This window comes from Gopherus flavomarginatus, chromosome 22 (assembly GCF_025201925.1).
Source record: "Gopherus flavomarginatus isolate rGopFla2 chromosome 22, rGopFla2.mat.asm, whole genome shotgun sequence".
Taxonomy (NCBI): domain Eukaryota; kingdom Metazoa; phylum Chordata; order Testudines; family Testudinidae; genus Gopherus; species Gopherus flavomarginatus.
The window spans coordinates 19,174,605-19,198,693 of record NC_066638.1 but is presented as its reverse complement, the minus strand read 5'-3'; the positions used below and the strand labels follow the sequence as shown (position 1 = coordinate 19,198,693).

Genomic DNA, 24,089 nt, shown 5'->3' with positions numbered 1-24,089 from the left:
AGTGCTATCTCAGATTCATTTAGGTATCTGTGGTTCTTCGAGATGTGATGCAGATGTGTATTCCAAGTAAGTGTGTGTGCACTGGACAGGCCTAGCAATACCTGTAGAGGGGCAGTGTTTGCGCCTTGTGTCTCTAACCCGTATATGAGGCAATGCTGCCCCGACCTCCCTCAGTTCCTTTGCACCAACTCTCTAGGGGAAGACTCTAATGCAGAGGGGATGGAGGGCAGGTTGTGGAATACATGTCTTCATCACATCTCAAAGAATCACAGTTACAGTAAGTAACCATTTCTTCTTTGAGTAGATGCAGATGTGTATGCCCAGTAGGTGACTTACAAACAGTACTCTCGACCAGAGGTGGGGCTCGGAGTCTATCTGAATAAGGATCGCAGGACTGTTCTTCCAACATTAGCGTCTATTCTGGAACATCGGCAAAGAGTTCTGTGGCACGTTATAGACTAACAAATGTATTGGAGCATGAGCTTTCGTGGGTGAATACTCACTTTGTCGGATGCATATTCTGGAACATGCAGTGATCATGTAATGGTCCGTAAGTGTATGGATGGATGGTCACATGCTAATGTCCAATATGGAAATATCTCTGAGGAACACCACCAATGTTGCCTGTGCTCTCGTGGAATGAGCCCGTATCTGCTGTGGAATCATAGCTGGCATGATCTCATATGCAGTCTTAAAATACAAGACATTATCCATCTTGAGATAGCCTGTGCAGACCTTGTCCCTTCATGCAGTCCACACAGGATATGAACAGGCAAGATGAAGCACAGAACAGGTCAGTCCTATTCAGTGTCTAACGTTTGGAGGCATTGCTCCTCTGGGGAGAAATGTGGCTTAGGGGAAAATGCACCGCCTAGTTCAAATGCAACTGAGAGACCACGTTGGATAAGAACTTCGGGTGTGGCTGGATCATTATCTTGTCCATGGAAAACTGTGTGTAAGGAGGCCCCAGAGGCAATGGCTACCAAGAATAAAGTTTTCTGAGACAGGAGGGGCAATAGGCAGGAAGCATGGGGCTCGAATGGAGGTCCCATAAGAGCTGCTAAAACAGTGTTTAGGTCCCACCAAGGAACTGGCCCTTGGACCAGAGGGTGCAGGCGAGAAGTCCTTGTCACCATGGAGTTGGAAAAAAACTGATTTCCCTTGCATAGATGGATGAAACATGGATACTGCTGCCAAGTGCATTCTCAGAGAACTGAGTGCCAAGCCCAATTTCTGAAGGTGTAGCAGGTACTCCAAGATGTGCTGGATGGAAGTCCCCGTTCTTCCACTTTGCCAAGTAGGCTGTCCAAGTGGAAGGTTTCCTATTGCTAAGTAGGACCTGTTGGAATGTTCTTCCTCTTCATTCAGCCATGCAGCAGCCATGTCGTAAGGTGAAGGAAGCTGATCACCAGATGCAGAATGCACCTGTGTTAAGAGGTTGGGAAGGAGAGGTAGTGGCATGGGAGGCTGATCTGACAGAACAAGGAGGCTCGAAAACCAACTGTCTCAGGCAGGCCAGGGCAATCAGGACTACCCTGGCTTGATGCACTTTGAGCTTGGCAATGACCTACGGAATGATTGTGACAGGAGGGAAGACATATAAAAGAGAGTTGACTGCCAGCTGTAGTGGAAAGTGTTAGAGAGAGCCTGAGCTGAGACCCTCCCTGAGAGCAGAATAGGTGACACTCCTTGTTTTCCCTTGTTGAAAATAAATTGATCATGGGGATACCCCATGCTGCAAAAACAAACTGAAGGACACTCCTTCAAGGGACCATTCATGGCTCGAGGAGAAAAACCTGCTGAGACATTCCGCAAGATGGCTCATCACCCCTGGCAAGTGGACAGCTACCAGAGTGATGTTTTCTTTCATGCAGAATTACCATAGGTTGATTGGCTCTAGGAAGAGCAATCTGGAGTGGGCTCCCCTTTGTTAGTTCATAGTACATTGCGGTGGTACTGTTGGTGAGTAAGTGAACCACTGAATGCCTGATGCAGTCCTGGAAGGCATGACATGCATTGTAGATAGCCTGAAGCCCCAATACATTGATGTGGAACAAGGCTTCCTGTTCCAACCACGGGCCCCACACCAGGAGTCGGCAACCTGTCAGAAGTGGTGTGCCGAGTCTTCATTTATTCACTCTGATTTAAGGTTTCACGTGCCAGTAATACATTTTAAACTTTTTTAGAAGGTCTCTTTCTAGAAGTCTATAATATATAACTAAACTATTGTTGTATGTAAAGTAAATAAGGTTTCTTAAAATGTGTAAGAAGCTTCATTTAAAATTAAATTAAAATGCAGAGCCCCCCCCCCCCCCCGACCTGTGGCCAGGACCTGGGCAATGCAAGTGCCAATGAAAATCAGCTCGTGTGCTGCCTTCGGCACATGTGCCATAAGTTGCTTACCCCTGCCCTACACCCTCAACTAGTCCAAATGCGCTCCCCAACCCAGAAAGGGTGAATGTTAATCACTGACTTGATCGGGGAGGCTGAGTGAAAAGAACTCCTTGGCACAAATTGCACTGGGACTCCCACCAGAGCAGGGACTCCAGGACCAGTGGAGGAAGCTGAATCAGTCAGTCCAGAGATGCAGGTCAGGGCGGTAAAGTGTCCTGAGCCACATCAGAAGAGGGTGAAGACACAACCTGCCAAAATTAGACCACCTGGGTGCAACTGGACACATGGCGCAACAGGCTCAAACACATGCAAACTGTCATGGAAGGTTGCGATTGTAGATGGAGACACAATTTGTTGAACTGCCAGGAAGCAGTTTCTCAGCAAGAACACCCTCAACTTTGTGGAATCTAACAGAGCCCCAGTGAACTCCATTTGTTGAGCGGGAGCCAAGGTTGACTTAGTGGTGTTTAGAATGAATTCCAGTTGCTTGAGTAAATGGTGTGCGATGTTGACATGGGCAAGAACCTCCTCTCTAGAACTGCCCGTCAGCAACTGGTAATCAAGGTAGGGGAAGATGTGGATTCCCTTCCTCCAGAGGTATGCCATGACCACTGCCATATATTTGGTGAAAACTCGGGATGGGGGGGGGGGGCAGGGGGAGAAGAGAGGCCAAATGAGAAAACTTTCTCCTACTAAGAAGCTGAGAAACTTCCTGTGACTTGGTAGAATGGCCACATGAAAATAAGCATCCTGAAGAGCAGCAAACCAGTCACTCTAAGACAGAGCAGGGCAGATAGCTAAGAGTGTGACCATGTGGAATCTCACAGATCTGATGAATTTGTTGAGTCTGCAAAGGTTGAGGATAGGCCTCTGTCATGGAGCCCCCCGGGCGATGCTCTGGAACTGCTCCCCACAAAGCCAGTCAGGACTTTGGGGAGCCTCCACTCCCTTGGAGCAGACTGTCTTCAGGGCAAGAAGCTCACACGGCTTCACCTTCCTGGGTCTGACCTTGGAGCATTCAGCATCCTCTGCCCCTCCGTGCGCTTCCCACAGGGAGTCTGCCCAGGCGGGGTCCTGGGGAAGCCAGAGGGTCCTGCACCCCCACTTCACAGTCAGAAGTGACTCTTAGCCAGCGAGTAAAACAGAGGTTTATTAAATGACAGGAACACGGTCTAAAACAGAGCTTGTAGATACAGAGAATGGGATCCCTCATCCGGGTCCATTCTGGGGCCCAGTGAGCCAGACAACCCTGTCTGCCCTCACTTCCCGTCCCCAGCCAGCTCCCAACTGAAACCCACTCCAGCCTCTCCTTTCTGGCCTTTGTCTCCTTCCTGGGCCAGGAGGTCACCTGATCTCTTTATTCACCTTTAGCCATCCCCTTGCAGGGGGCAAGGGTCCCAGCCATTTGTTGCCAGGAGACAGAGTGTCGGCCATTTATGCATGCTGGAGACTTAAGAAATGCATCGGGGAAACTGAGGCACCCACACAGTATTCAGAGGAAACATTAAGAATGGGCCCATTTCATCACAGCCTCATCCTGCCCTTGGATTTTGGTATCAGGAAGTATCAGGAGTAGAAACCATGATGCTGGTGTCCTCACAGAACTTCCTCCACCACTCCCAACATTAGCAGACAGCTGATCGTCTCGAAGAGCAGCATCTCATGAGAGGGGTCCCTGAAGAGTGGGGCTGGTGCGTGGAGAGAAACTGGATGGCATAGCCTGATCTTACAGTGTGTCTATGACCCAGCTGTCAGAGGTAATTGAGACCCAGGCATTATAAAAGCAGACCAGCCTGTCCCCAATGGAACAGGGGTTAGGAGGCAACGAGAGTGGAAGAAGAACAGCTGGAATGGTGCTCTGGACCAATGAGTCAAAATGGGCGCTTAACAGGTGCAAAAGGAGGGCGAACAGCCCAACCAAGCCCTGAGCTCGAGTGCTTCCTCTTGTGAGATCTTTCCTTCTTCCTGGGATAGTCTCGCTGTCTCAAGGAGAAGGGTTGAGAAAAAGATGCTGTGGTCTGTACAGTTGTTGCTGCCATGCCCCGAAGTGGTGTGTCTGCATGGGCAGTGTATGCACCCCCAAAGACCTTACGGTAGCCCTGGAATCCTTAAAGGAAAACAGGTTTCAGTCTTGTCTGAAAACAAGGCTCTGCCATCAAAAGGCAAGTCCTCGATTGATTGCTGGACATTCAGAGTAATCCCTGTGTTTTGGAGACAGGAAGCCCTCCTCATAGTAATTGCCAAGGCCATCACTTCGGTTGAGGTGTCCACAATATCGAGGGCAGATTGCAAAGACATCTTGGCCATCAAGCAGTCTTTGGTGACAAACACACAAGACTCATCAAAAGACACATCAGGCAACTGCTCCTCAAATTTGGCCATAGTCAAACAATTGAGAAAGTCATTTTTGGACAATAAAGCTTGCTGGTTCACAATCCTCATCTGTAACAATTAGGAGGTGCATACCTACCTTCCCAAAGGTTCAAACGTTTAGAGTCTCTGTCTTTGGACGTGGACTTGAACCTGTCCTGCCATGACCACCAGGGAGTTCGGGGCCAGATGGAAATAGACCCCCTTGTATGCCTGTACAGGCACAAAAGATCGCTTCTCCAAGCACTTGACCTCTGGCGGTAACAAAGCTGGTGTACCTCAAAAAGCACTCATAGGTTTGAGGAGCACCTCATTAATTGGGGGGCCACTGCAGACACCAGCCTCACAAAGTCTCTGACCAGCAGCGATGATGGGACCAAAAGGCACAGTAAGTCTGCTACAGCCTGGCATGCTGACGTCACAGACACAGTCAATACTGGCATCCCTCCAGTCGGTACTGGATTCAGATGCCTGGAGGCCAGAACTGGAGTCAACTGTACAGGGTTTCTGCCCTTCCTGCCCTGTACCAATGGAGGAACAGATGTACACGTGCCATCCTGTGTACCAGGACTGGTCCCATGCCAGGGAAGGCAGAAGAGTTGCCCCAGGACAACTCTTCTTGGGCACCAACAACGGAGAATGACTCTTGTGCCTCTTCGGAGAGGTCACTACCCCAGAACAAGAGGCAGCAGCACTTTCCGAGCCCAAGGGCGATCTGTGGCTCAAGACAGTCCCCTGTGTGGGCTCAGGCCACATGGTTTGTTCAAGCAGGTGCTGTTTGAGGCAAAGGACCTGCACCACCTGAGTCCTCTTCTTGAACGATATACAGATGAACATCACTCCTTAAGATGGGCTTTGCCACGGCAGAGCCAGCACTGTGTGTGTAGGGGGGTCACTGTTGGGAAACGCCACTCCACACAAAGGACAATGCTTTAACCTGGGGAGGGCATCGTGGGGGGGCACAGCCACTAATATTCTCAATATTCTCTATTTTTTTTAATTAAAACTAACACTTAACTATGTACAATACGCTGCACAAAAAGAATGAACGTAAGGTTGTGAAAACCACCACCATACGAGCTCTGACTCCAGCTGATGGGTGATGAGAAGGAACTGAGGGGGGCTGAGCCGGTGCCATCTCATATCGCTGGATGCTGCCCCTCCAATGGTACTGCTAGGCAAAAGTCTTTGGCTCCAGCGTTTGGGCTGTGCACACACCTACTTGGAATATAGGTCTTCAGCTACTCAAAGAAGAAATGTACCTAGTGGGATTTTCAAACATGCCTATTAGGTCCAATATAGATCCACTAGATGCCTATCTGCATCTTTTGGTGCCCAAATATCTTTGATAATCTGACCCTAACTCTCTAATGACAATAGATGCTACAAAGTAAAGCCGTGTTGAATTGTATGCTTACTCCCAGAGGTGAAGTTGGTTCTAGGGAACAAAGCAAGGTTTGGAAAACAAAAATACCCTCTCACATCTTCATCTATATTCCCAAATGGAAACCTTTGTTCAGTGGCAAATTCATTTGGCTGAGAATTCCCTCCCTTCAACAACCACTCTAAAGACCTTTGATTTCGTCTGTACTTTATTTGTGCTTCAGATCAACACTGAAAATGGCTGTGGGAGTTAATGTGGGAGCCCCTGCTGTTTGTATTGTACAGATAATGCACAAAGAGTGGCTACATTGAACTGGAACCGTAATTAAAACACATTTAGCATGGCCAGAATGGACACACCCCACCAGATAAATATTTTAAAGTATGTCAGGGATTCTCAGTCCTTTTCAGAGAGAGAGAACCACATCTTAACAGTGAGAATATCCCCTGGATTTCCTCTTATGCAAGCTCTCCTCTCACTGACAACTGAGTAACATCCAGGGCCGGCGCTACCATTTAGGCAGCCTAGGCAATCGCCTAGGGCGCCAGAATAAATGGTGGGCACCATTTTGGCGGAGGGGGCAGCAGGCGGCTCTGGTGGAGCTGCCGCAGTAGTGCCCGCAGAGGGGCCAGTGCTCCGCAGCTCCGGTGGAGCTGCCGCAGTCGTGCCTGTGGATGGTCGGCTGCTCGCGCAGCTCTGATGGACCTCCCGCAGGCATGACTGCGGCAGCTCCACCGGAGCCACGGAGCACTGGACCATCCACAGGCACCACTGTGGCAGCTCCACCAGAGCCGCGGGACCAGCGCGCGGGGCGGCGAAATTGCCGTCTGCCTAGGGCGCTCAAACTCCTAGCACCGGTCCTGGTAACATCCTCAATAGTAAGGAAAAGTAATGCTAGGAAAGTAGTTCATGTGTTTTAAGCTTTTTCTCGAGGTAATCTAGCAACTTGGAACTAGGAGGAGATGGCAGCACCATGCAACCAGCCGTCTCTCTGTGGTCTGCTAGGACATGTTCCAGGGAGCCGTTTGAGGTATGTCACACATGGAAATGACACAGCCAGCGTCCCTTTAAAAACAGAAGTTGAAAGTTTAGACTGAAGCAGTGCAGCACTCTTTAAATAAATTATTTGCTATTTCCTGCCGACTCTACCTTGCAAAGCTTGACTTTAAAAGACATATAGGCTCATGACTAAGCTGGGACCAATTATTTCCTCTCTTAGCCTTGGCAAGAACAGATGAGTATGGTTTTATTTACACAGGGAGCAGTACAAGAATGAGGCAGATGGGAACACAACTAATCCGCCCAATTTTCCAAAGTCGCTAATTAATCTGGGTGCCTCAATATTTAGGTAATCAGTTGAAGTGAACAGGAGCTGTGGGAATGTAACACCTCTGAAAATCAGAAGTGTTAGTATTTCAAGTTGGGCATCCTAGAATTAGTGGACAATTTCAAAAAGAGAATGATGGTTAAAAGTAACAGAAGACAGAAAACACTTACTGGTAATGTCATGCGATTCCAAGTAGAAGCAGTGATGGGATCATGGACATAGCTCCTTCGAGTAGATAGCTCAGATGCACTTAAGCTACTTTGGGTCCTTCTGAATTCTAATTCAGGGGTATTCCAAGAATTAATAGTGGCCCTGGACCTTCTTGAATTCTGCTCAAGTAAATGTATTCTTGCATTGGCCCCTTCCATTTCAGAGAGGTCTGTAGATGACTTGCATGCCTTTGTACTAGTGGAAGCTGTATTTTTTTCCACTTTGATTTGAGAGTCTTCCAAAGATTGTAATCCCCGCCTTGTCCTCCAAGAACTTCTCAGAGTGATGTGTTTTGTCTCTGGTGACTCTGCTTCTAAAGGCCCATGGCTTTTCCAGCTGATTGTCTCTAAGGATGGCTCAAAATTGTTTTTCTCAATGGGTTCAGAAGGTTTTATCATAATACTGCTTCTTGAAATTAGTGTTTCTGTCCTGTTTCTCAGAGCTAAATCCCCAATTTTATCTGCCTCAGATAATTTCAGAGCAATATCACTCTTATTAATTGAGATCTCAAAGGGTGTGCTGATGTTATTTGTTATGGCTGACAGCTCATTTGGAGTGACTCTAATATTGCTGGTAGAAGTATGTCTTTCCTTTGCGGCTTCATTTGTGTTGGTCCTTGTGTTGGCTGGCTCAGAAGGGAAGATTGTTATGCTGCTTGTCATTTTATTTGTCACAGTTTTAAAGAGAGATTTCTGGTTTTGAGAGTCTTCTTCAGACCCAGCCCCTCTCATTACTTCTTTCATGTCCTTTTCAATTATTACAGGTTTAATGATGGCTTTTGATCTCAAAGCTTCTCTAGGGCTGAATGACCTTCTGGATCTCAATCCTACGCTGGCAGCATCTGAAGATGTCTTTATGGATTTGGGGGGGTCATCTTCATTTCCAGTATTTTTATCATTTTCAAAGAGAGATGCTCTGAGAACTCCTCTGGAGCTTGAGAATTCTCTGGAACTGGGTTTCTTTCTCGTCTCCAGTTCTGACTCAGTAGTAGCATTGGTGCTTTTACCAATCTCCTCATCTGTACTAAGTTTTTCATGGCTAGCTGGTTTGATGGCTTTGGATCTCGAAGAGTCAGATTTTATGCCAGCATTTGACTGACCTGTAACTGATGGTGCAGATTGGTCCATTTCTTCCTTACCTTGACTTGTGAGAATCTGTAAGATGTCTTCTTGACTTTTTGAGCTGTTTGAATACTTTATTAAAGTTGGAGGTTTTGTATTTTCATGAAAAGTGTCTGTAAATTCTCTTTCTTGGGAGTTTATTGTTGTTTTAGATTTCCCTTCTGGGGACTGTCTGTGAGATAAAACAGAGACTGTTGCTGCTTCTGCTTTAGAGCTGGTGGATTCAGCTGCTAACGTCTGAGAAGAGATATGGTATCTATATGATGAAGCTGTTTCATTGTATGGTGCATGATTATTTTTCATAAAGGGTATCTCTACACATAGATCAGACATCTCTGTTTGGCTTGTTTTCAGCTTTTCAGTCAAAGATACAGTCATTTCTCCTTTGCTTGATTTTTCATCAAGTGCATCAGAGTTACCTTGGCAAACATCACTAAATGATTGAGATAGCTTTTCAGCCTTGGTCTTCAGTCCACTTTCATTCCCAGGTTTGGAAGCTGCTTTCCAAGATTTGTGCTCATGTGCAGCCGGTGGGTATCGACTCAGCACAGACGGCTGCTCTCTTGATTTCTTCACTTCATTTTGTGGAGCACCACTATCTTTCTGCATAGATAAATATGTAGTAGCTGCTGATTTGTCTTCCATTCTTTTTGTATCAGTAATCACAGTTTCTAGTAGAGCAGATGTACTAGATGCCTTTGCTGTTCTCCTAGTAATTAAACTTGGACTGGGAGCTTGTTTGCTACTTGTGGTATAACTGTCATTATTGGAAGAGAAGTCTCTGTTCCGTGTTCTTTCTCGTTTATGCTGAGGTGAAAGCTCCCGTGATTTGTGTTTTGAAATTGCTGGCTCAGCTGTGATACCTCTGTATTTAGGCCTATCATGTCTAAATCTGCTGGGGAGGCTCATTTCTTCACTTTCCACCTCACCGTTCTCCATATCCTTTTGTTTCTTTATTTGAATTTTAATCTCTTCCAATTGACCAGTTAGGAGCTTGTTTTTATTCTGTTCACTCAGATAACTATCTTGCAGGTCATTATTTTTGGCTTTCATTTTTTTAAGTTCTTCTTCTAAAGATTCAAAATGTTTAATTTGACTTTTAAGTTTCTCAATTTCTTGGTTGAGATCTTTCACTTTGTTGTCTTCTTGATTTTTGTTCTTTTGATTTTCTGATTTATTTCTGGTTTCATTTTCTACATGCTTTAGGTAATCCAAGCTTCCCTTTCTTCTGGTTTCTTTAGAGGGCAATGCAGAGGTCAAGTCATCTTCAATTCTCAGGTCATTTCTATCCAGAAGACTATTTGATGATCTTTCTAGCAGGTTTGATGCATTTCTAGTTTGATCTGCCCTATTTAGTTTGTTGTTTTGTTCTAGTTTTTGTGTTAGCTCCTGGATTAATTTTTCATTCTGCTTTTCTCTTTCATTGAAGCGTTTTCTTTCACTAGCAAAGCTCAGTGTTAAAGATTTCAGCTTTTCTAACTCACTTACTAAACTATGTTCAGTTTTATCCAATCTGTCTTCAGATGCTTCAAGTTCTCTTACTTTCATCCTAAGTATTTCCAACTCTGTAGATATTTTTTTGGTCAAATTTTTTTCTTCATTAAGGCTCAGACACAGCTGAGTACAATCGTTTTTGCTCCTGCCGAAAGCTTCCTCCAATTTTTCCAGTTCTGCCATTCTCTTCTGAAGCCGTTCAATTTCTGATTTAAGTTCTCGAGTGAGACTTTCCTCCTCCTCCAGTTTTTCCTTCATCAACTGACAGAGCTCTTCAGCTTTTCGTATTTCTTCATCCTTGCCTTCAATTTTCAGCACTCTTTTTCTCAGAGCTTCTACGTCGGCCAGCATGCTAGAATTGCTGCCTTCTGCCTGGATAACTTTGTCCTGAAGGTCAAGAAGCTCATCCTCTGCTTTCTGGAGATTTTTTGTTGCTTCTTCCAGTTCATCAAGACGACGGCCAAGACTCTGTAACTTGAATCGAAGATGGCGATTTGAAGTCTCCTTATAACCTGTAAATTCTGCCATTTTTATTTTTTGTTGTTAGGTTCAATTTTCTTCAGTTTGGATCAAAGGAGTGATTTAAACATGTCAGTTTCCCTTGAATCCTGCAGCTTCTTTGACAGAGACAATTTTAGCCTGAAAGAAGAAAATAAAGTGAGTACAAGAGGGTAGGAAATGTTTCTTCTGTATAATCTCTTCTTTCATTAAACATGTTTCTGAAAGCTAGAATTCAGAGCATAAAGAGTGACACAGTGGAAAAGATAAGTGGTCCATTTAGTCTAATAATACAGTGTACTGTCTCCAACAGTATCCCACCACTGGTGAGTGGGAGAAATGAATACCCTCCTAAGCTCAGTTAGGCAGACAATATGTATGTGTATCCTAGGGTGATCAGATAGCAAGTGTGAAAAATCAGGATGGGGTAGGGGAGTAATAGGCGCCCATATAAAAAAAGCCCCAAATATTGGGACTGTCCCTATAAAATCAGCACATCTGGTCATCCTAGTGCAGGGGTCGGCAACCTTTCAGAAGTGCTGTGCCAAGTCTTCATTTATTCACTCTAATTTAAGGTTTCGTGTGCTAGTAATACATTTTAACGTTTTCAGAAGGTTGTTTTCTATAAGTCTATAATATATAACTAAACTATTGTTGTATGTAAAGTAAATAAGGTTTTTAAAATGTGTAAGAAGCTTCACTTAAAATTAAATTAAAATGCAGAGCCTCCCAGACCGGTGGTCAGGACCTGGGCAGTGTGAGTGCCACTGAAAATCAGCTTGCGTGCCGCCTTTGGCACATGTGCCATAGATTGCCTACCCCTGCCCTAGTGTATCCACTCAGAGTCCCTCCAAGATTGGTTAGTGCTGTTTGTGTGCATGCGTGTGTGATGCATGCTTCTCTGTGACTGGTTAATTGTGTGCATATGCACACATTATGGATCCCTGCACAAAACTATTCCATTAGCAGATACCTCACTTCAGAGAAATGTGTACATCTCAGGCAAACTCTTATCAGACAGAGAATCAATGACCATAAACTAGAGATGAAAACTAGAAGACACGAAGTACATAAAAAGAGGAGAGGCTAAAGTAACTAGACACTGGATACAGGAAAGAAATTTCCTCAAATAATCAGGAATCCTAGAACTTTTCATGAAAAGGCAACAAGGAACATCTGTGCCTGATTCTGGCAGAAAGGAGATGGCAAATATGGCATTGCTCTGTGGAGCAACCTGCCTCTGGATCGGATATGGACCTAAAGGGGTTAACCCAACCACAGAGGTTGGATATTTTGCAAGTTAAATTCAGAACAGATTAAAGTCTAGACCTGGGCAATGGCTGATGGATTGCATTTGCCTCTGACAGACACCCTTTGGCAACATCTAGATAGTTCATAATGGCAATAAGGAGTAGAATCTGAGTGCGCCCCAAGACCTGGATGGGTGGAGAAGGAAGAGGGAGAGGACTTGCTGAATTTCTGCTGGAACCTGATAAGTGGTGTTTGTGTGAGCTGAATTCCTTACTGAATCCACAGCGTATATGTGGGGATTGCCTATATTGTTGCAGGGATGACTGACTTACCACTCAGCAGCTGTCTCTTGGGAAAAACTGCCCAGGTCAGAATTTCTTAGGTTTTCAAAGAGCCAGGAACAGAAAAACAAAATATTCCCAGAACTTTTCTAATGCAGCTGTGTAACTGATCTATCTGCAAAACTGCCAGCCAGTATGTGAGCCTGCTGCCATCTACTGGAGACGGAAACAAATGCAGAATGAGAGTTAGAACCCAGGATACTGCATCTGTGGCCTGGTCTACACTATGAGCTTATGTCAAATTTAGCAGCATTAAATCGAATTAACCTTGCATCCATCCACACAACGAAGCCATTTTTGTCAACATAAAGGGCTCTTCAAATCGATTTCTGTACTCCTCCCCGATGAGGGGAGTAGTGCTGAAATCAACATTGCCATTTCAAATTAGGGTTAGTGTGGCCGCAATTCGACACTATTGGCCTCCGGGAGCTATCCTACAGTGCACCATTGTGACCACTCTGGACAGCGATCTGAACTCAGTTGTACTGGTCAGGTAGACAGGAAAAGCCCTGTGAACTTCTGAATTTTATTTCCTGTTTGCCCAGCATGGAGCGCTGATCAGAACAGGTGACTATGCAGTCCCAGAATCAAAAGAGAGCTCCAGCATGGACTGTACGGAAGATACTGAATATGATCTCTTTATGGAGAGATGAATCTGTTCTATCAGAACTCCGTTCCAAAAGATGAAATGCCAAAACATTTGAAAAAAATCTCCAAGGCCATGATGGACAGAGGCCACAACAGGGACTCAACACGGTGCTGTGTTAAACTTAAGGAGCTGAGACAAGCAAACCAGAAAGCCAAAGAATCAAACGGATGCTCACGGAGGGAGGGGCAACTGACGACTGTAGCTATCTCACAGTTCCCGCACTCTCTGAAAACCATTTGAATTCTGGGCTGAGCTCCCAATGCCTAAAGGGTCAAAAACATTGTCGCGGGTAGTTCAGGGTATATGTCCTCATCCACCACCGGGAAAGTAAATGGAAAGAAATAGTTTAGCGCCTTTTTTCAATGTCACTGTTTGTCTACTGGATGCTGCTGGCAGACACGGTGCTGAACCGCTACACAGCGGCATCCCCTTGCCTTGCCTTGCAGACGGCAGACAGTACAGTATGAATGGTATCCGTCATTGTTGCCCCCGTGGGTGCTTCTGGCTGGCCTCAGTGAGGTCGGTCGGGGGCGCCTGGGCAAAAATGGGAATGACTCCATGTCATTCTCTTCTTTAAGTTTTGTCTAATGGAGATTCAGTCCTGCCTGGAATATCATGGCAGCTGGAGGCTTCTGCCTCAGGCTGCTCTCCCGGTCAGCAGCACCGCATGGTCGCGCCTACCCCAGCCTACCCCTTGCTACCAGGGCTCAAAATCAGATACTTAGACCTCTACATTTTGCTGCAAATAAAAAACATTAAGCTGCTGTTTAGAACTGTCTCCCAACATACATATCCTGGGACATTTTGTATTTTACCAATGTCAACCAAAGGCCCACACACAATGGAATCATAGAATATCAGGGTTGGAAGGGACCTCAGGAGGTCATCTAGTCCAACCCCCTACTCAAAGCAGGAGAATCCCCAACTAAATCATCCCAGACAGGGCTTCACCAAGCCTGACCTTAAAAACCTCTAAGGAAGGAGATTCTACCACCTCCCTAGGAAACCCATTCCAATGCTTCACCACCCTCCTAGTGAAAAAAGGTTTTCCTAATATCCAACCTAAACCTCCCCACTGCAACTTGAGACCATAACTCCTTTTTCTGTCATCTGCTACCACTGAGAACAGTCTAGATCCATCCTCTTTGGAACCCCCTTTCAGGTAGTCGAAAGCAACTATCAAATCCCTCCTCATTCTTCTCTTTTGCAGGCTAAACAATCCCAGTTCCCTCAGCCTCTCCTCATAAGTCATGTGCTGCAGCTCCCTAATCATTTTTGTTGCCCTCCGCGGAACTCTTTCCAATTTTGCCACATCCTTCTTGTAGTGTGGGGCCCAAAACTGGACACAGTACTGCAGATGAGGCCTCACCAACGATGAATAGAGGGGAATGATCATCTGCTGATCATTGAATGGAGGGGAATGATCATCATAAAATCTGCTGGCAATGCCCCTACTTATACAGCCCAAAATGCCGTTAGTCTTCTTGGCAACAAGGGCACACTGTTGACTCATATCCAGCTTCTCGTCCACTGTAAACCCTAGGTCCTTTTTGACAGAACTGCTTCCTAGCCATTCGGTCCCTAATCTGTAACAGTGAATGGGATTCTTCCATCCTAAGTGCAGGACTCCACACTTGTCCTTGTTGAACCTCATCAGGCTTCTTTTGGCCCAGTCCTCTAATTTGTCTAGGTCCCTCTGTATCCTATCCCTACCCTCCAGCATATCTACCACTCCTCCCAGTTTAGTGTCATCTGTAAACTTGCTGAGAGTGCAGTCCACGCCATCCTCCAGATCATTAACGAAGATATTGAACAAAACCACCTCCGGGGCCGACCGTTGGGGCTCTCCACTTGAAACCGGCTGCCAACTAGACATGGAGCCGTTGATCACTACCCGTTGAGCCCGACAATCTAGCCAGCTTTCTATCCACCTTATAGTCCATTCATCCAACCCATACTTCTTTAACTTGCTGGCAAGAATAGTGTGGGAGACAGTATCAAAAGCATTGGAGATTCAGTCCTGCCTGTGCTTCTATCCTAGTGCTTGTCACAGATTCCCATTTTCAGCTATAGGCTGAGCAAGTGCAGAATGGTGGTTCACTCTACTTCGCTGTAAGCCAACCGCCCTCCCCTCCCCCCTTTGATCTCTGCTTGCAGAGGCAATAAAGTCAGTGTTGTTTCAAATTCATGCATTCTTTATTACTTCATCACACAAATGAGGGAATAACTGCCATGGTAGCCCAGGAGGGGTGGGGAAGGAGGGAAGCAATAGGTGGGGCTGTTGCAGGGGCATCCCCTAGAATGGCATGTAGCTTATCATTTCTGCAGGATGTCTGGGGCTCTGACCCGGAGTGGCCGTTTGCCTCTCTGGTTCTTTAGTAGTCTTGCCTGATATTCTAGGCAGGACTGACTCTCCATTAGACAGAACTTAAAGAAGAGAATGACCTGGGGATTCATTCCCATTTTTGTCCAGGCGCCCCCGACCGACCTCACTGAGGCCGGCCAGGAGCACCCATGACAGCAGCAGACGGTACAGTATAACTGGTAACTGTCTTCGTCAACTTGCAAAGCAGCAGACAGTACAGTAGGGCTGGTAACCATCTTTGCTAACTTGCAAAAGGCAAGGGGATGCTGCTGTGTAGCGCTGCAGTACCGCATCTGTCAGCAGCATCCAGCAGACATACAGTGACAGTGAAAAAAGGATGAACGGGCTCCATGGTTGCCGTGCTATGGCGTTTATGCAGGCAATCCAGGGAAAAGGGTGTGAAATGATTGCCTGCCGTTGCTTTCACGGAGGGTGGATTGACAGACGACATTTACCCGTAACCACCCGCGACAAATTTTTGGCCCCATCAGCCACTGGGATCTCAACCCAGAATTCCAATGGACGGGCGAGACTGCGGGAACTGTGGGATAGCTACAGGATAGCTACCCACAGTGCAACGCTCCGGAAGTCGATGCTAGCCTCGGTACATGGACACACACCGTTGAATTAATATGCTTAGTGTGGCCGCGTGCATTTGACTTTATACAATCTGTTTCCAAAAATCAATTTCTGTAAAATCGGAATAATCCCGTAGTGCAGACATACCCTGTAGGGAGACAGCCTCAAATCCATTTCCTTGGGCATCTAGAGAACAGGGAGAGCTCAGATTTAGGCCTGGTCTACACAGGGGGAGGGGGAGAGGAAGGGGGTGTCGATGTAAGATACGCAACTTCAGCTATGGGAATAGCGTAGCTGAAGTCGATGTATCTTATTTCGACTTACCTCCCGTCCTCATGGTGTGGGATCGACGGCTGCAGCTCCCCCACGTCGACTCCGCTACCACTGCTTGCCCTGGTGGAGTTCCGGAGTCGACGGGAGTATATCGTGTCTAAATTGATCGCTACCCACCGATCCGGAGGGTAATCTGGACGTACACTTAGACCCCATCACATTACACAATTCTAGAGCATCAGTTACTTGACAGGGCTCATTGAAGGTGATTGAGATCAGACCCAGGAAATACAGATGCAGCTGGTGGTTTCTCGGAGTGTAACATCAGTTAATTCTGGAGTCTGACTATGTTTACCTTCTCCAGAAGGAATTTGGAGGGATGTCAGGTGCCCTGCTGTGAGCTGCTCTCAGCCCCAAGGCCCAGGAGAGGGATTCTCTCAAATGCTTCCTTCCATCTCTGGTGTTTCCAGTAATAACAAGCAGCTATTTGAAAAAAGACAGGCAAGCTCTGGAGCTCCCCCCATCCCTAGCTGACGTTTGCAATCCCATGGAGATCTTTTCAGCATCAATGTTCCTTTTTTCATTTTAAAAGCAACTTTATGCTCAGCCAGGCAGTTGATGACAACCGCCAAGCAGTGTACATGGGAAATGTGTAAGTGCTTCCTCTCCAGGGAGCACAGTAGCGATGGGAGTACTTGTGGCAGCCCTGTCCACTGCAGCCTCATCTCGAGTTGAGGCAGGGACTGCTGGTCAAAGGACCTGAAATCTTCTTCTCGCTGTTTGTATTAATTCCTCAGGAATCTGACCCTGAAGTGAGTCTCCCAGCAAATAAGCTAGAGAGGCATCTGAGGGGCTAATACAGCCACAGGAGAGGAGGGTTTCAGTTCCTTTGACCTACAATCCTTGCTGAGCCTGTAGCATTCCTGTCAGCGTTCCCTATAGAGGAAGCACTTAATGAGTTTCCTATTTCACAGAGCCAAGAAGGGAAGAGCAGGATGTGGGGAGGAGACTGCAGTGCATGACATGAAGCCCTTGACAGGAGGTGACTCATTTCCTGTTGGGCAGAGGGGTGTTTAGTGCAAACACAGTCACCTGCCAAATGGGCCCCTTGTTGAAGCAGATTTTGGGGGGAGGGGTTGCTGGGGCAGGGCAGTTATGCTGCCACCTCACACACCAAGTGACTGAAAGTGGCAGCAGCAACTAAATCATCATCGTGGCAAATCCCCAAAGGAAGGTTCCTCTTTGCAGGAAAATGTAACAAAAACTAAGGTCAGTTGTGTGGCATGCAGGGGTCAAGCTGGGCGAGACACCTCCGGTTCAGTGCCAACCCCCTCCATGTCACCATACACAGCTTACGGGCTGCTGCATGCCTAGCCCAGATTCCTTTTTCCTGCCTGTTGTTTGGGATACGCTGCTCGCAGGCCAGCAGTTGGTGGAACAGCAGAGGAGAGTAGAACTGCACCTGATGGGCTAAGGGAGGTTCCCTGCTGCCCAGAAATGCACGCAGGCAGGGGCAGCTCTACGCATTTTGTCACCCCAAGCACGGCAGGCAGGCTGCCTTTGGCGGCTTGCCTGCGGAGGGTCTGCTGTTGCGGGACCAGCAGACCCTCCGCAGGCAAGCTGCCGAAGGCAGCCTGCCTGCTGCCCTCGCGGTGCTCGCAGAGCGTGCCCCGCGGCTCGCTGCCCCAAGCATGCGCTTGGTGTGTTAGGGCCTGGAGCCGCCCCTGCACCCAGGAGCTCTGAGGCAGAGAGATGGCTGGCAGCTGTGGTTAACATTTAACTCCACATCAGTGACTGTTCTGTACCTGAACTGTGCTGCTGCAGGGAGCCTTGATCAGCCTCAGCCCCTGCCAAGGAACAGCAGCAGCTGTCTCTTGAACTCGCCTGCAGGATGCCATTTGTGGGCAATGACTAGGATCTCATTCAGCACATTTGAGCAGTGCCTGCTCACAGCTCTGACATGCAGGCTGGAGCCGGCATAAGAAATGTCCACCACACTTCTGCCTGAGTGAACGTCCTTTGGGGAAATGTGGGGGTCGCCTCAGGGAGTGTAACACAAGGAAAAATGTTTAGTTTCTGGTTGGGTTTCCTCTGGTTCTGGTGAAGCCACCACAGCTCTTCAGGCAATTCTGCATCAGTTGGGGGCAGCTTCCCAGGCTCTCTTATCTGGGGAAGTGTTAGGGTTATAATTAAAAAAAATAAGAATGATTTTTTAGATGGAGAAGCTCTGCCGGATCATCCAGTTCCCTGGGACCAATCCAGTTTCTTTCCTACAGGATTTTTTTTAGTGTTTTGTCCAGTCTTGTCTTAAAGGAAAGATATTACAGCCTCATAGGCCTTATCAGTAAACTTTTCCTGACATTCCCCCTAAATTGTCCCTCTTTTCATGGATTTTAATGACAGCTAAATCAGAATGGATCTCCTGGTCTAACTTCCTGCATAGCACAGACCAGAGAACTTCACTCTATGATTCTTGCATTAAAGCCGATAACTTGTGGTTACGCTACAGCAGCATTTTCCGAAGTGCAGAAGGACTAGGTACTTCCACAGCCATTGCAGAGTGACATGACAACTGTTCTCCAGAATCTCAGTTTTCATTCAATATGCTAGAATCAAATTTGCATAAAGGTGTCAAGGTACCTAAAGACGCAGATAGGCACCTAATGGAATTTACAAAGGGTCTAAGTGAGTTAGGTATATAACTCCCATTGATTTCAGCAGTTATGCATCTAAATAACTTTGAGGATCTTGGCTTGGAGCAGTTCTGGTTCTGAGGAAAACTTACAAAACATTAGCCAGGTATATCCAATGCAAAAAGACATCTGCCTGAAGGCTTGTCTACACACAAACTGGAACCCAAATAACTCAGTCAGTTGTAATTCACACCGTTAGTTATTCCAGTGCAAATCTGTGTGGATTTTGGTTTAAGAATGCCCTCTTTCGATTTATGTTGATTTCTAACTTTCACTGTCTAAAAAATTATGTCCTATTCTTAATTTGAATGTGTCCAGCTTCAACTTCTGAGCACTGGATTTTATTTAACTAGCTTAAAAACACTTCCATCATGCAACCCCAACAATAACTAGGGATGGGGGAGGGATAGCTCAGTGGTTTGAACATTGGTCTGCTAAACCCAGGATTGTGAGTTCAATCCTTAAGGAGGCCATTTAGGGATCTGGGGCAAAATTGGTACTTGGTCCTGCTAGTGAAGACAGGGGACTGGACTCAATGACCTTTCAAGATCCCTTCTAATTCTATGAGATAGGTATATCTCTATATGAATTAAGGAGGATGTTAACAGCATTAACTAAAGATAAACAAACTGCAAACTAAGCAGTCATGGTATAAAAGGATTACTAACTGGTTACAAGATAGAAACAAAGGGTATGAATAAGCAATCAGTTTTCACAATGGAACGAGATAAATAGTAGGGTCCCCCAAGAATCTGTGCTGTTTAACTTATTCATAAATGACCTGGTTAAGGGGGTAAACAGGGAAGCAGTAAAGTTTTCAGACAATACTAAATTTCTCAAGATAGTTAAGTCCAAAACTGACTGGAGGAGTTACAAAGGGATCTCACAAAACTGGGTGACTGGGCAACCAAATGAGAGATGAAAATCAATACTGGTAAATGCCAAGTAATGCACATTGGAGAACATAATCCCAACAATACATACAAAATGATGGGGTCTAAATTAGCTGTTACCACTCAAGAAAGAGGTCTTGGGAGTCATTGTGGATAGTTCTCTGAAAACATCCACTCAATGTGCAGTGGCAGTCAAAAAAGATAAGAAAATGTTAGGAACCATTAGGAAAGGGATAGATAATTAGACAGAAAATACCATAATGCCACTGTTTAAATCTATGGTACCGCCACACCACAAATACTGTGTGCAGTTCTGGTCACATAATATCAAAATAAGACAAAATAGAATTGGAAAAGCTGCCAAGAAAGGAAACAAAAAAAAGATTTGAGGTACAGAACAGCTTCCATAAGAGGAGAGATTAAAAAAGCTGGGATTGTTCAATTTAGAAAAGAAACAACTAAGGGGGGATATAATATAGGCCTATAACACAATGAATAATATGGAGAAAGCAAATAAGAAAAGTGTTGTTTTCTGTCCCTTCACATAACACAAGAATCAGGGGTCACCCAATTAAATTAATAGGCAGCAGGTTTAAAACAAACATAAGAAAGTACTTCACACAATGCATAGTCAACCTGTGGAACTTGTTGCCAGCGGATGTTGTGAAAGCCAAAAGTATAACTGGACTCAAAAAAGAATTAGATAAATTGGTGGAGGATAGGTCCATCAATGGCTATTAGGTAAGATGGGCAGAGATGCAATCCTATGGTCTGGGTGTCCCTAAACCTCCATCTTCCAGAAGCTGAGACTGGACAACAGGGGATTGATCACTCGATAACCTGCCCACTTCTGTTCACTCCCTCTGAAACATTTGGCACTGGCCACTGTTGGAAGACAGGATACTGGGCTAAATGGAACACTGGTCTGAGCCAGTATGGACATTCTTATAGTCTTATTACACAACTTAAAATCAGCAGATCTGGGTAACTTGCACCCAAGAATTTTACAAGAGTTGGCAGAGGAACCTTCTGGGCCATTGACGTTAATATTTAATAAAACTTTGTATACTGGGAGGTCCCAGAGGACTGGAAGAAAGCTCCCATTGATCCAATATTTTAAATGGCTAAATGGGAGGACCAGAGGAATTACAGGCTGTTAACCTGACACTGATACCAAACAAAATAATGGAACAGGTGATACTGGATTCAAATATTAAGAACTGAAAATTGGAAATATAATTAACACCAATCAATATGGTTTTATGGAAAATAGGACTTGTCATAGGAACCTGATAAAATAGTTCGATAAAGATAACTGTTGATGCATTTTACTTGGACTTCTGGATTTACTTGGACTTCATAATAATCTAACTAAAAATTAGCATAATACAAAAGACTCAATGCTGCACATTTTAAATGGATTAAAAACTGGTTCAAAATGTAACCATTAATGAGGAATCATCATCCAGCAGGGGTGTTTCTAGTGGAGTCCTAACGGACTCCAGCCTAACTCTCTCTTGAGAGTCTTAGGGTTAAGTTTAGAGACAAGAGCAACAAAGGCGTTGTAGTGGTGGGAGTCTGCTACAGACCACCAGATCTGGAGGATGAGGCAGACAAAGCTTTCTTTGGCAAATAACAGAAGTTTCCAGTTCACAGGCCCTGGTTCTCATTGGGGACTTCAATCACACTGACATTTACTGGGAGAGCAATACAGCAGTGCACGGACAATCCAGGAAGTTTTTGGAGAGTGTTGGGAACAACTTGTGGCCACCCCAGGGGGGCTGCAGACCCCTGGCTGAGAACTGCTGATCTATCTATGCTTTCAGATACTTTAAGGATGTTTTATTAATGGCTGCTTGAGACTTCCTGCATATATCCCTAGATTGAAGTCCCCCATAACAACAGTATTTCTTTCTACACATAGATGCTTCAGGAGCTGGATGTCCAATTCTCTACTCTCATTTGGCAGTCTCAGACGGAGTCCCACTAGGAGCCTATTTCATGCTATTCTTCCTAGTTATAGTAGTTCCTCCTCCATGCTGTCTGAGGCCCCTATGCCATCCCAAGATAGAAACATGGTTAGCTCTAACTAGATTGTCACACATTTCCTCTTGTGCTTGTGGCTGCTAACAGGGTGCGACAGAACCATTTTGTGTTTTATCCACTTAGTGGATATAAAAGCATGGGGTGGATAAACTATGTGTAAGTGCTTGTGCCACCAAGAGTTTGTGCCCTCAGCAATGACAGCAACTTTCATCAAAAGAGGTAATGGCACTTTTCATATGTTAAGCCTCAGCCTCCCCATGTGCTCAAGGAGGGGGGATTATTAACCACACTAGGACCCAGTTGTGACGTTGTGCAGTCTATATGTTTTTATAAAAATTTAATAATAAGTAAATATAATGTAACTGAGATATGTTTCATGCAAAAAGTCTCTTGTAAGGTATCATTACAAAGCTTATAATCTGCCGAGTGTAATCATCCTATTTGTATAAATGTACCACTCTTGTACCTGAAACTAGAAATATGAAATATAACTCTGAGGGACTATTGTAATTATGCAAAGTGTGGGCCACTAACGGTGGTTTGGAATCTTGATGACTTCCATTAACTAGGACATTGTCTGTAGATGGGTGCATTTTACCTGTAAGTCTTCCTGTATAGTGTGTGTTGGCAAGTGGGCAATGAAGTCTTGTAGGGACATGTGCTCATGTCACCTGAGCTGGAATCCATCTTTAACCTGGTGTCTTTCCATTGAGAAGGACGGAGTGGGAACTCAGAGAGAGACAAAAGGATTCCCACCTTAGGCAAAAGATATATAAAAGGGGTGGAAGAGAACAAAGGAAGAAGAGCCATCATGAAGAATCTCCTAGCTTTCACCTGAGCGGGAACAAGAGCTGTACCAAGGGAAAGAATTGTGCCCAGGTCTGGAAGGTGTCCAGTCTGAAGAAAAAACTTACTGAAGCATCTCTGAGGGTGCGATTATCTGTATTCAGTTTGATTAGACATAGATGTGCGCATTTTATTTTATTTTGCTGGGTGACTTACTTTGTTCTGTCTGTTACTATGTGGAACCACTTAAATCCTACTTTCTGTATTTAATAAAATCACTTTTTACTTATTAATTAACCCAGAGTATGTATGAATACCTGGGGGAGCAAACAACTGTGCATCTTTCTCTATCAGTGTTATAGAGGGCGAATAATTTATGAGTTTACCCTGCATAAGTTTATACAGTAATTCAGACCCTGGATCTGTGCTGGAGCAGACGGGAGTGTCTGGCTCAGCAAGACTGGGTGCTGGAGTCCTGAAGTGGCAGGGAAAACAGGAGCAGAGGTAGTCCTGGCACAACAGTTGGCAGATCCCAGGGGGGTTTCTGTGATCCAACCTGTCACACCAGTACTTTGGCATTTAGTTCCCTGTCCTCTCTTTGGGAATGATTTTTAGAGGCTTTTGGCAGTCCATGGAGAAAGGCATAATAGGCCTCGTCACCTGGAAAAGACCATGAGGAAGCAGGAGTGCCAGCAGCCTTTTTGGTGCCCTAGGTGGCGGAAGGTCCTGCCCCTGAAATGGCGCCCCCGACAGAGGCGGTGGAAGGTCCCGCCCCCAAAATACCACCAACGACTGCAGCGGCCGAACATCCAGCTGCCGCAGTTGCTGCCCCCTAAATGTTAGTGCCCTAGGCGACCACCTAGGTTGCCTAATGGGTTGCGCCAGCCCTGTGAGGTTTTCTCCCTCACTAAACTCACTAGTGCAAAATCAGGCTGTAACTCAAACCTCAGGAAGCAAAGCAGGCAAATTAGCAATTAAATGCAAAAGAACCCCTCCCAGCACCCCTAGTTTAATGCAACATTAAGGTTATATAGTTAAATGTACAAAATCCAGAAATGTAAAACCCTAGCTGACTTCTCAACCTTAACTTTGATCATCTGCAGGCATGCCTGGCAACACTTTGACACCACACTATTTCACATTTTTACCTGCACCCTTTGGATACCTGTGTATAAGAACCTGTGTTCTCATAATTAAAGACTGTACTGTATCATGTATGCACAAGTGGGAAGTTAAGATTTTTGTTTGTTTCATTTTTTAAGCAAAGGCCAACTGATATCTAACAATGTCATTACTAAGCTGCATATAAATTCACCATTCAGGGACCATAGACTGGGTCAGAGCCCAGTGTGCTGTCCCTGACAGTGGCCAGCAAAAGAGGAAGACGCAAGAAGCCCCTTTGTGGACAATTATGG

At 45.6% G+C, this 24,089-nt stretch overlaps 2 protein-coding genes across 6 annotated transcripts in view; one reads left to right on the top strand and one right to left on the bottom strand.

Annotated features, from left to right (window-relative positions):
- Window positions 1-10,934, bottom strand: part of LUZP1 (leucine zipper protein 1) — a 30,580-nt gene extending 19,646 nt beyond the window's left edge. For 4 of the 5 annotated variants that reach the window (XR_007770874.1, XM_050932300.1, XM_050932301.1 and 1 more), the window contains exon 1: window positions 7,646-10,934. Coding sequence is in view for 4 of the 5 variants with exons in the window: in XM_050932300.1 (XP_050788257.1) it covers window positions 7,646-10,828 (3,183 nt within the window). In the remaining variant the exon portion in view is untranslated. Of the gene's footprint in view, window positions 1-7,067; window positions 7,214-7,645 lie in introns of those variants that run through there. The other variant, XM_050932304.1, reaches the window with a different exon arrangement.
- Window positions 1-24,089, top strand: part of PTAFR (platelet activating factor receptor) — a 566,600-nt gene that overhangs the window by 150,656 nt on the left and 391,855 nt on the right. The gene's annotated exons all lie outside the window — the stretch shown is intronic.